The 12012-nt window shown below is 38.4% G+C and overlaps 1 protein-coding gene across 2 annotated transcripts in view; it reads right to left on the bottom strand.

Moving 5' to 3' along the window:
• Positions 1-1089: 1089 nt before the first annotated feature.
• The window catches only part of LOC134542742 (AN1-type zinc finger protein 4-like), a 40166-nt gene continuing 29243 nt past the window's right edge, over positions 1090-12012 (bottom strand). For both annotated transcript variants that reach the window (XM_063387240.1, XM_063387241.1), the window contains 2 exons: positions 5384-5504; positions 1090-2616 (listed from right to left, as the gene is read on the bottom strand). In XM_063387240.1, the coding sequence (XP_063243310.1) occupies positions 1279-2616; positions 5384-5504 (1459 nt within the window). In that variant the 3' untranslated portion in view covers positions 1090-1278. The remainder of the gene's footprint in view (positions 2617-5383; positions 5505-12012) is intronic.

Raw genomic sequence — 12012 nt, 5'->3', positions numbered from 1 at the left:
TCTGGAAATTTGACCCAATTCAATATGGTCAGACATACCATACACTAGGTTTGAGAAATGGTTACAGTAATAGTAATAATGGTCACCAAGATATCAACAATTTTTTCCATAACTATTTTTAGTTATGAAACTGCCAACGGGAATAACTGGCATTTCAAATAGCTACACATTAGTTTGAGGGTGATTCCTAAAATATTCAGTTTCCAGTTTTGATCTGATCAGGTTTTCACACTCTTACTTTACTCAATTTACCTGAGTTTTCAGTGTTTTTCCTGTCCAACCTAACTATTTTCTGTCTAATCTGTTTATTTGCAAACAGATTATTACAATCACAATTATCATCAAAATTTCAAACACGTTTCAACAAACATGTATTACATTGCAGTATTGATTAAATACACTGTTATTTCTATCAACACTATGTAATTAATTCTGTTAGCCTGGAAAAAAATTTTTTTTATTAAACTTTTAAACAATATATTAGCTGTGATCAGGCAAATACTATACATATTTCTTTGTGCTTCAAATTAATACACATTTCATTAATGTTAGTAAAAATCAGATACAGTACCTATATAAGCAGCACAGAAAAATAAGGGACTGAAATAAATTGCAAATTAAATTTGGTATTTATCAATGTAGATATAATTTATAAATAATGAATTTCCAAATTGTAGTAATAATAAGTACTACTGTTTGCAAAAAGATTTGATCTTACTGCCAACTAAGACCAACCATTTCTTTCTGGGAACAAACAATTATTCTTTACAATTTCCACAAGACATTGTAACCAATACGTTAAAAATATCAGATATAACTAGTTGGTACATAACCGCTACCAAAATATTTTGCAGTTATCTGAAAAAGAGATCAGATTGGTAAACATTGCTAACATAAAAAAAAATTTGCAGGGTACAAATTTCTATGTATTATTTTCTGCAGTATTTAGTGGTTTCAGAAAAATAGTTTGGACAAAACAGTACAATGCATACAGAATATAAATTTGGAATGTACCATTAAAATGTTTCTTCATTTTGTCATTTAGTAAACTAACTAAAATACTCAGAGAAAAAAAACTTGACACGTAACTTTTTTTTTTGGGAATAGTAAAACCTGGGTTTAATTCTAATAACAAATACTAAAATACAGGTGGTATAGGGATACTGTAAACACATTAGTTAAAGAACAAACAAATGCATATAAAATAAAAATGTTAGCTACAGGTAAATTGACAAGTGCACAGAAATTTGGAGCGCATGCAATTGCAACGAAGGGCAGCTATATCTTCGGTAGCTTCGGGGCGGCGACCAGCGGGTTGGCCTGCTCCAGCAGCCGCCGCCCTTCACTCTTGTAGTCGAAGGTGCAGCCGTGCAGCTCGGAGTAGCGGTGAGTGGAGCAGAAGAGCTTCTCGCATCGACACGAGTACACGTTGGTGATGTTGAGGCGTTTGCGGCACTCGGCGCACCGAGGCCGCAGGTGCTTCCCGGGAGGCGCGGCACGCCTGCGCACCTCCACTCCTTGCTGCCAGCACGGTGCCGAGCTGCCCTCCGCGCCCACAGAGCCAGCTGGCGTGAGTGCTGGCTTCTGCACGCTCCTGCGCCCGTACTTCGGGGAGGACGCCGTCGCCTTCCCCAGCGACAGGTGGCCGAGAGCGGCCAGGCTCGAAGCGGTGCACTTGTTGCTCGGCTCGAGCCTACTATTTGCAGGTTTCTGTCGTTGCAGGTTTCCCAACACGTCAAGCTGTGGTATGCTACTCGTGTTCCTGTCTCTTCTCCGTGGATTGCGCTTGTGCCATTTCGACTCGCTCAGGATGTTGCACAGTTCCTGGGCCGTCTTCTGACGGTGGCTCAAGTCTTCGGGCGATGTTTTCGGCCTATCGTCTTCGTCGAGGATGACGTGGGATAAGCGGTATCTACTCGGACTGTTTTTCACCGCGGCCGTCGAGACGCGCTCCTGAGGATACTGGGAGATGGCGACGGTCGCCTCATCGCTGGAAGTCATGCTTATCGGGCTGTGGGATGCTGGGAAGCCTTTCCTGAGACTACCGTCACCATCTTCTTCTAGGATGGCGATGTCCGACGAAGACAAAATATTTATGCTGGAGCCTTCGCTAAGTGCTGCATCACCAGTCCTGCATGCATTTTTGGTGGTGTCGCCCATAGGAACTTTTCTGCTGCACTCAAAGTCGATGCTACTCCTCCGCTGAGGCAACACTCTGAGGCTCGTCACGTTACCGTTCCCTCGCCTGCCGCCCAGGCGCTGGGGCGTGGACACCAGTGACGGGAGGGTGGAGTCCATCGTGCCCGGCCCACAGCACAGCGACAACGGCATGTCGGGGCAGGTACCGTCTGACCGAAGAGAAGTGGATGATGCACTGCTATTGTCACTGCTTCGTCGCGAGTTCTGCACACTCAACAGGGAGCTAGTCTCCAGGTACGATGGCTGCTGACTCAAGTTGCTCCCGATCGGAGGGAGAGAGAGGTGGTTTTTATGGGCACGCAGCCTTGGCTCGTTCCTTGCGTCAGGCTTGTGGGGGGACTGTGTCAGACGAGGAGTTACAGTTTGATTGTGCTGAGTGCGTTTGGCTGACACAATACGTGGAGCTGATCTTCTAGGCTGCAAAACAAATATCACATCAGTGCCAATAAAAATCTCAACATAGTAAACTTTGCCAAAAAAAAATAAAATTAACACTGAAATTGTTTTAAATTTACCTTTTGTGAAATTAATGTGTTAACAGAACAAAATCAATACTAAACTAGAGTATGTGGGTGTGAGGGAATGCATTTACAGCAACATTTTAACTCTCCACTGCGTCACAATAATCATACCCAACAGCTACAAAACATAAACATTGGACCACTTACAACAGTCATGAAATGGTGAAGCAAAAAGGAATATCCCAACGTACGCTACACTCTTCACTAAGTGCTGGGAACTGAACCTGAATCACCTTGCTGAGAGGTAGGGCGTCTTGCAATTACATCGCAGTGGTCCTCTCTGTGGTGTGACCTTCTTGAGTGGCGAGGTAGCCCCTTCCCTAAGCTGATGGTTCAGGTAGAAAGTACCACAACTTCTAACAGCCTAGCTACCTGAGTCAAGTACAGTTCCAAGACTACCACAGTATTAACAGACTACCTACAAGCTTCTTAAGTTACTTGGATACATGGTCATTTAATCTGCCATATCGGGGTCCTGCCGAATATTCAGGAAATTGTCCAACATCAAATCAAATGGGAGGAAACTGAATACTGAATCCAGGAACTGATGTATTCTTGACCATCTTCCTTGGAAACTTCACAGACTTGTAACACATCATAATCCAGATCTAAGAAGTGGTTGCTGGCCCATTTAAGTTGACCTGATGGTCAGGAGTGGGATGAACACGTGGAGGGATGGGCAAAATCTCTGGGGACCGAGCAACCTAGTTTCAAGATTTTTTTAATGTGTACGTTTAACCCTGATAGTAGGACCAAAATTACATGTCTATTATAACAGAATTCATTGAAAACCTTACTACAATCTTTAAATGATGCATGCAATGGGGAAATTTGATTCAACACAATTTTTGGACCATACCCCATTGAAGTTTTACACTGTTTGTCACGAGAAAAAATATATGCAAAATTGCATTGCATGCTTGAATTTATTCCACAACAAACAGTGCATACCTGCAATGACTTTATGTATAAAAGATTTTTTTTTATTAAATCTAAAACATTACTAGTTATGTGATCCATGCAGATCACCGTACCATTATGGCCACTCAAACATTTAAAAAATGGACAAAAGTTTACATTAACTATAGGGAGGGGCCCCGAAAAAATTATTTGCTTCCGGGACCATGCACTCTCTCGACTGCCCTGCTGATGGTGCTCTTCGTAAAGAAAAATTCCCAGGAAAGTGTTAAAAACACACATAGACTTGATATTTGTTTGCACAACAGAATGAACTAGACTAGCTAGAAACCAGGTACGAACGCTGTTATCACTGGAGCAAATTCCTGGAGTGACAAACTACTTGGTCTGACGTACTAACTTGAGAAACAACATTTTAAAATGGACCCCATGGACTATCCAGGCACATGGTAGCCAAACAGGAAAATAAGACAAAGCCAAAATCTATCAAAGCAGTAATAAAAGCCGTCCCACTATTGAAATTATATGTGGCAGTCTGTTAGGTTTTGCACGTAGCTTTGCAACCATGTAACCCTTATGAGATATATTTTATGAGATAAATTTTGATGAGCACATAGATGCATGTGTAGTGGGCCAGTTACCCACATCATTTTGTCTCCTAGTTTCTTCTTCAGGAACTTCTGCCACCTGTGAAATTTTAGTAGAACCTCATAATAAAGTACCTCACATAAAAGTATTTATTTTCAGATCCTTACAAGAGGTTTTACATTTAGCAACAGTTGAATATAACGTACTTATGTTGTTAGATACAAAAAAAAGTGAGGGTCTTCAAGTACATTGCAATGAGATTTAGCACCCAGCATTGAAAATCTGTGTCTGTACCTCGATGGGTTTGAACAAGGATGATTGATCTTGGTGAAACATGTGACATTATCAATAATACGTGGATGTTCTCAGGGTACTACCAATTCACAACTACATACTCAATTCCATTTTTACACCATTACAAGTTGTCATTGTCATCAACCCTTTTAGTTAGAATGATTGTCCCATACAAATTTCATCCTTGAGACTTTTTAATTTGTATGTTGCTACCCCTAACATAGGTATTGTTATTTACCTTCTCAAACTTTTTAACTTAAAAATTTAGTATAGGAAGATTTCTTTGTTTGTGTGACCTGGTCATAGGTAAAGAATATGCCAGAAATATAACTAATTTTATTTTGAGTATAAATTTCAGTAAGTAATTTAAACAATTTTTTATAGATAAATTTTAAATGATAATTTATTGTTAAAAGTACAAATATTTCATTATTATTGACTTTCCTTTCTACTTGGAAAAATAAAAAAAAAAACAATCATACAATATTTCTGCAGAAGGTTATCCTGTTTCAAGACCAAATTATAACATATCAACTGTTCCCAAAATAAAAGTGCCATTTAATCCCAAATCTCACTTAAAATATAACTGGTACAAATATGGATTTATAAATGAATGCATGGAAATCGAGAATCGCAATCAACAAAATTTGAACATATCTCTTCAACATGCATCAAATTAAGTGTGATGGCTTGCCAATTCGTCATCTTACAACAGCTGAAAATAACCTTTATAATTATAAGGTCTTCTGTGTAAATGGTGATTACTAAAAATAACGATAAAAAAATTCAGTTCTCTGAACGTGCATGATGCCTCACATTCTTCATGGTCATGCCCTCATAGAAAACCAGACGGAGGTACCTACCTTTCTGTGCAAGGACATGGTTTCCAGCCTTGACTTGAGATCCTTCATTTTCGCCATGGTGACGGAGTTCTCATGGAGCCTCTGGTCCACTTCTTCAGAATCTTCCTCCGCAAACAAGTTCCTGAAGAAACAGCACATTTCAGCACAATTGACTCCACTAGCTAGAGCCAAGATTTTATGGTGTTATAAAAATGCCAAAATTTTGTCATTTAAAATAGTGGATTTAGTGTTTAGCATCATTAAAAACTAAACATATGTAATAGTAAGTATATATCAAGCACTCTTTTGTAATGTTTCTTAGTTCACGAGAAAGTTCAAAAAATTTTCAAATTTAGTTTTTACTTTTTTGTCACCGTCTTATTATTTCAATACTTAAAATGAATTTAAAAAAATGCAGTGTTAAATATCCAAAATCACATGTTTGTCTGTAAGCCTTACGCTATGTATTTAGGTATCAGCTATAAACTGCTTTAAATTTACTTTAAACAAACAATACATAAGAACTAGATTTTTTTACTTGGTAAAATTTTTTAAGATTTTTAATAAATCCCAAAAACAAAGATTCATGAAATTAATTCTATATTTTAACAGACAAAATGAGGTAATTTAGGTAAAATTTGCATTTCGGTGTTTTGTGTGTATTGACTTCCATTTCGGTGTTTGGCGGTGCATTGACATCAATTTTGCTGCTATTTTGGTTTCATCAATATTAGGGATGGGTCGATTCGATTCTCCGATTCCTCGATACCACCGATTATTTAAAAATTTGGGTACTCAGTATCGGGTACTAAAAAAGGGCAAGGTAGGACTCAGGTGAAGTGAGATTCGAATCTCAGATTCGTTTTCCAGCGCGTACCATAATTATAGTACAACACGATAAAACCGAATGAAAATGATCCACGGCTTCAGGGCAAGAAAGACATAAAGAAATTATATGGTAAATGTGCACTTAACAAGAAAAAATATTTATAAACATCTGTTTCTGCCTCTTTTACAGCCCCCCGAACTTGGCACTTTTAAACACCCATAGGTAAAAATCGCCAGGTTTAAGGTGATTTAAAATGAAAAACGAATTTTCTACCTTATCACGAATAACACCACCTTAAACTACGCTACTCTGGGTACAACTAAGTATACCAGATTCAGATTCATATCTGTTTCTGCCTCTTTTACAGCCCCCCGAACTTGGCACTTTTAAACACCCATAGGTAAAAATCGCCAGGTTTAAGGTGATTTAAAATGAAAAACGAATTTTCTACCTTATCACGAATAACACCACCTTAAACTACGCTACTCTGGGTACAACTAAGTATACCAGATTCAGATTCATATCTGTTTCTGCCTCTTTTACAGCCCCCCGAACTTGGCACTTTTAAACACCCATAGGTAAAAATCGCCAGGTTAAAGGTGATTTAAAATGAAAAACGAATTTTCTACCTTATCACGAATAACACCACCTTAAACTACGCTACTCTGGGTACAACTGAGTATACCAGATTCAGATTCATATCTGTTTCTGCCTCTTTTACAGCCCTCCGAACTTGGCACATTTAAACACCAATTGGTCAAAATCGCCATGTTTAAGGTGATTTAAAATGAAAACCAAATTTTCTACCTATATACCAATAACACCACCTTAAACTACGCTACTCTGGGTACAACACAGTATACCAGATTCAGATTCATATCTGTTTCTGCCTCTTTTACAGCCCTCCGAACTTGGCACATTTAAACACCAATTGGTCAAAATCGCCAAGTTTAAGGTGATTTAAAATGAAAACCGAATTTTCTACCTTATCACGAATAACACAACATTAAACTTTGATACTCTGGGTACAACACAGTATACCAGATTCAGATTCATATCCATATCTGTTTCTGCCTCTTTTACAGCCCTCCGAACTTGGCACATTTAAACACAAATTGGTCAAAATCGCCAAGTTTAAGGTGATTTAAAATGAAAACCGAATTTTCTACCTAAATACCAATAACACCACCTTAAACTACGCTACTCTGGGTACAACACAGTATACCAGATTCAGATTCATATCTGTTCCTGCCTCTTTTACAGCCCTCCGAACTTGGCACATTTAAACACCAATTGGTCAAAATCGCCAAGTTTAAGGTGATTTAAAATGAAAACCGAATTTTCTACCTATATACCAATAACACCACCTTAAACTACGCTACTCTGGGTACAACACAGTATACAAGATTCAGATTCATATCTGTTTCTGCCTATTTTACAGCCCTCCGAACTTGGCACATTTAAACACCAATTGGTCAAAATCGCCAAGTTTAAGGTGATTTAAAATGAAAACCGAATTTTCTACCTAAATACCAACAACACCGCCTTTAACTACGCTACTCTGGGTACAACTCAGTATACCAGATTCAGATTCATATCTGTTTCTGCCTATTTTACAGCCCTCCGAACTTGGCACATTTAAACACCAATTGGTCAAAATCGCCAAGTTTAAGGTGATTTAAAATGAAAACCGAATTTTCTACCTAAATACCAATAACACCGCCTTAAACAACGCTACTCTGGGTACCACTCAGTATACCAGATTCAGAATCATATCTGTTTCTGCTTCTTTCACAGCCCTCCGAACTTGGCACATTTAAACACCCATAGGTCAATATCGCCAAGTTCTAGGCGATTTCAAATGAAAACCGAATTTTCTACCTAATTACCAATAACACAACCTTAAACTACGCTACTCTAGGTACAACTGAGTATACCAGATTCAGATTCATATCTGTTTCTGCCTCTTTTACAGCCCTCCGAACTTGGCACATTTAAACACCAATTGGTCAAAATCGCCATGTTTAAGGTGATTTAAAATGAAAACCAAATTTTCTACCTATATACCAATAACACCACCTTAAACTACGCTACTCTGGGTACAACACAGTATACCAGATTCAGATTCATATCTGTTTCTGCCTCTTTTACAGCCCTCCGAACTTGGCACATTTAAACACCAATTGGTCAAAATCGCCAAGTTTAAGGTGATTTAAAATGAAAACCGAATTTTCTACCTTATCACGAATAACACAACATTAAACTTTGATACTCTGGGTACAACACAGTATACCAGATTCAGATTCATATCCATATCTGTTTCTGCCTCTTTTACAGCCCTCCGAACTTGGCACATTTAAACACAAATTGGTCAAAATCGCCAAGTTTAAGGTGATTTAAAATGAAAACCGAATTTTCTACCTAAATACCAATAACACCACCTTAAACTACGCTACTCTGGGTACAACACAGTATACCAGATTCAGATTCATATCTGTTCCTGCCTCTTTTACAGCCCTCCGAACTTGGCACATTTAAACACCAATTGGTCAAAATCGCCAAGTTTAAGGTGATTTAAAATGAAAACCGAATTTTCTACCTATATACCAATAACACCACCTTAAACTACGCTACTCTGGGTACAACACACTATACAAGATTCAGATTCATATCTGTTTCTGCCTATTTTACAGCCCTCCGAACTTGGCACATTTAAACACCAATTGGTCAAAATCGCCAAGTTTAAGGTGATTTAAAATGAAAACCGAATTTTCTACCTAAATACCAACAACACCGCCTTTAACTACGCTACTCTGGGTACAACTCAGTATACCAGATTCAGATTCATATCTGTTTCTGCCTATTTTACAGCCCTCCGAACTTGGCACATTTAAACACCAATTGGTCAAAATCGCCAAGTTTAAGGTGATTTAAAATGAAAACCGAATTTTCTACCTAAATACCAATAACACCGCCTTAAACAACGCTACTCTGGGTACCACTCAGTATACCAGATTCAGAATCATATCTGTTTCTGCTTCTTTCACAGCCCTCCGAACTTGGCACATTTAAACACCCATAGGTCAATATCGCCAAGTTCTAGGCGATTTCAAATGAAAACCGAATTTTCTACCTAATTACCAATAACACAACCTTAAACTACGCTACTCTAGGTACAACTCAGTATACCAGATTCAGATTCATATCTGTTTCTGCCTCTTTTACAGCCCTCCGAACTTGGCACATTGAAACACTAATTGGTCAAAATCGCCATGTTTAAGGTGATTTAAAATGAAAACCGAATTTTCTACCTATATACCAATAACACCACCTTAAACTACGCTACTCTGGGTAAAACACAGTATACCAGATTCAGATTCATATCTGTTCCTGCCTCTTTTACAGCCCTCCGAACTTGGCACATTTAAACACCAATTGGTCAAAATCGCCAAGTTTAAGGTGATTTAAAATGAAAACCGAATTTTCTACCTTATCACGAATAACACCACCCTAAACTACGTTACTCTGGGTACATCACAATATACCAGATTCAGATTCATATCTGTTTCTGCTACTTTTACAGCCCTCCGAACTTGGCACATTTAAACACCAATTGGTCAAAATCGCCATGTTTAAGGTGATTTAAAATGAAACCGAATTTTCTACCTATATACCAATAATATCACCTTAAACTACGCTACTCTGGGTACAACTGAGTATACCAGATTCAGATTCATATCTGTTTCTGCCTCTTTTACAGCCCTCCGAACTTGGCACATTGAAACACTAATTGGTCAAAATCGCCATGTTTAAGGTGATTTAAAATGAAAACCGAATTTTCTACCTATATACCAATAACACCACCTTAAACTACGCTACTCTGGGTACAACACAGTATACAAGATTCAGATTCATATCTGTTTCTGCCTATTTGACAGCCCTCCGAACTTGGCACATTTAAACACCAATTGGTCAAAATCGCCAAGTTTAAGGTGATTTAAAATGAAAACCGAATTTTCTACCTAAATACCAACAACACCGCCTTTAACTACGCTACTCTGGGTACAACTCAGTATACCAGATTCAGATTCATATCTGTTTCTGCCTATTTTACAGCCCTCCGAACTTGGCACATTTAAACACCAATTGGTCAAAATCGCCAAGTTTAAGGTGATTTAAAATGAAAACCGAATTTTCTACCTAAATACCAATAACACCGCCTTAAACAACGCTACTCTGGGTACCACTCAGTTTACCAGATTCAGAATCATATCTGTTTCTGCTTCTTTCACAGCCCTCCGAACTTGGCACATTTAAACACCCATAGGTCAATATCGCCAAGTTCTAGGCGATTTCAAATGAAAACCGAATTTTCTACCTAATTACCAATAACACAACCTTAAACTACGCTACTCTAGGTACAACTCAGTATACCAGATTCAGATTCATATCTGTTTCTGCCTCTTTTACAGCCCTCCGAACTTGGCACATTGAAACACTAATTGGTCAAAATCGCCATGTTTAAGGTGATTTAAAATGAAAACCGAATTTTCTACCTATATACCAATAACACCACCTTAAACTACGCTACTCTGGGTACAACGCAGTATACCAGATTCAGATTCATATCTGTTTCTGCCTCTTTTACAGCCCTCCGAACTTGGCACATTTAAACACCCATAGGTAAAAATCGCCACGTTTAAGGTGATTTAAAATGAAAACCGAATTTTCTACCTTATCACGAATAACACCACCTTAAACTACGCTACTCTGGGTACAACGCAGTATACCAGATTCAGATTCATATCTGTTTCTGCCACTTTTACAGCCCTCCGAACTTGGCTTATTTAATCAATCATAGGTCAAAATCGCCAAGTTTAAGGTGATTTAAAATGAAAATCGAATTTTCTACCTTATCACGAATAACACCACCTTAAACTACGCTACTCTGGGTACAACTAAATACAAGATTCAGATTCATATCTGTTTCCGCCTCTTTTACAGCCCTCCGAATCTTTAATTAATTTCTTATTCATCACTTAAACAAATTTCATTTTAAAATTAATAAAATTATTACCATTACAATATTTAAATTTAAGTACCGAAAACTGCTAAAATAGCACTATTTTACACCTTAAAATCCAAATTTTCCCGGGGGTGGACCCCCGGACCTCCCGCTTTACTACAGGGGGGTTGGGGGGCGGCATGCTTCTTAACCCCCCCCCCCCCTCTCCATACACAAATCCTGGCTACGCCACTGGTGCCATGGGGCCCTTGCTGTTTATAATGAAAGATGTCTGGGAAAGCATGATGAGTAGATTAAGATTGTTCGTAGGTGACTGTGATATACAACACCTTGGGAGGAGTGGTACATCTATAAGATGAAATTAGAGTGTTGGTCAAGGAATAATGAAATGGGGATAAATGTAAACAAAAATAGTTGGTTAGATTCACAAGAAATAGAAACATAGACAAGCAAGTATATTACTGGAATATTTTGCAGGAGATTCTGTAAGCAAAAGATGTGTTCAAGTATCTGGGATTAACACTACAGAGATACCTAGACTGGAAAAAAAAAAGCGGACGGTGAAGAAGGGAGTAGGGGTCTGGGGTTAACTGCTATGACACTAAAGGAGAGAAATAAAAGTCAATGAAAAGGCATCTTCCATGCTGGTGATAACCAGATATGGAATATGCCACAGGAATTTGGGACCCGTACCTAGCGATGGACATTTAAGAGTTATAAAGGTACAATGTAATGTAGTGAGATAAGTGACAAATATCGGAGGAGAAACAATGACGGAAGAAGGAAGATGCATAG

Source organism: Bacillus rossius, assembly GCF_032445375.1.
Source record: "Bacillus rossius redtenbacheri isolate Brsri chromosome 9 unlocalized genomic scaffold, Brsri_v3 Brsri_v3_scf9_1, whole genome shotgun sequence".
Classification (NCBI taxonomy): domain Eukaryota; kingdom Metazoa; phylum Arthropoda; class Insecta; order Phasmatodea; family Bacillidae; genus Bacillus; species Bacillus rossius.
The sequence above is the reverse complement of the archived record's forward strand: the minus strand, read 5'-3'. Positions and strand labels throughout refer to the sequence as shown.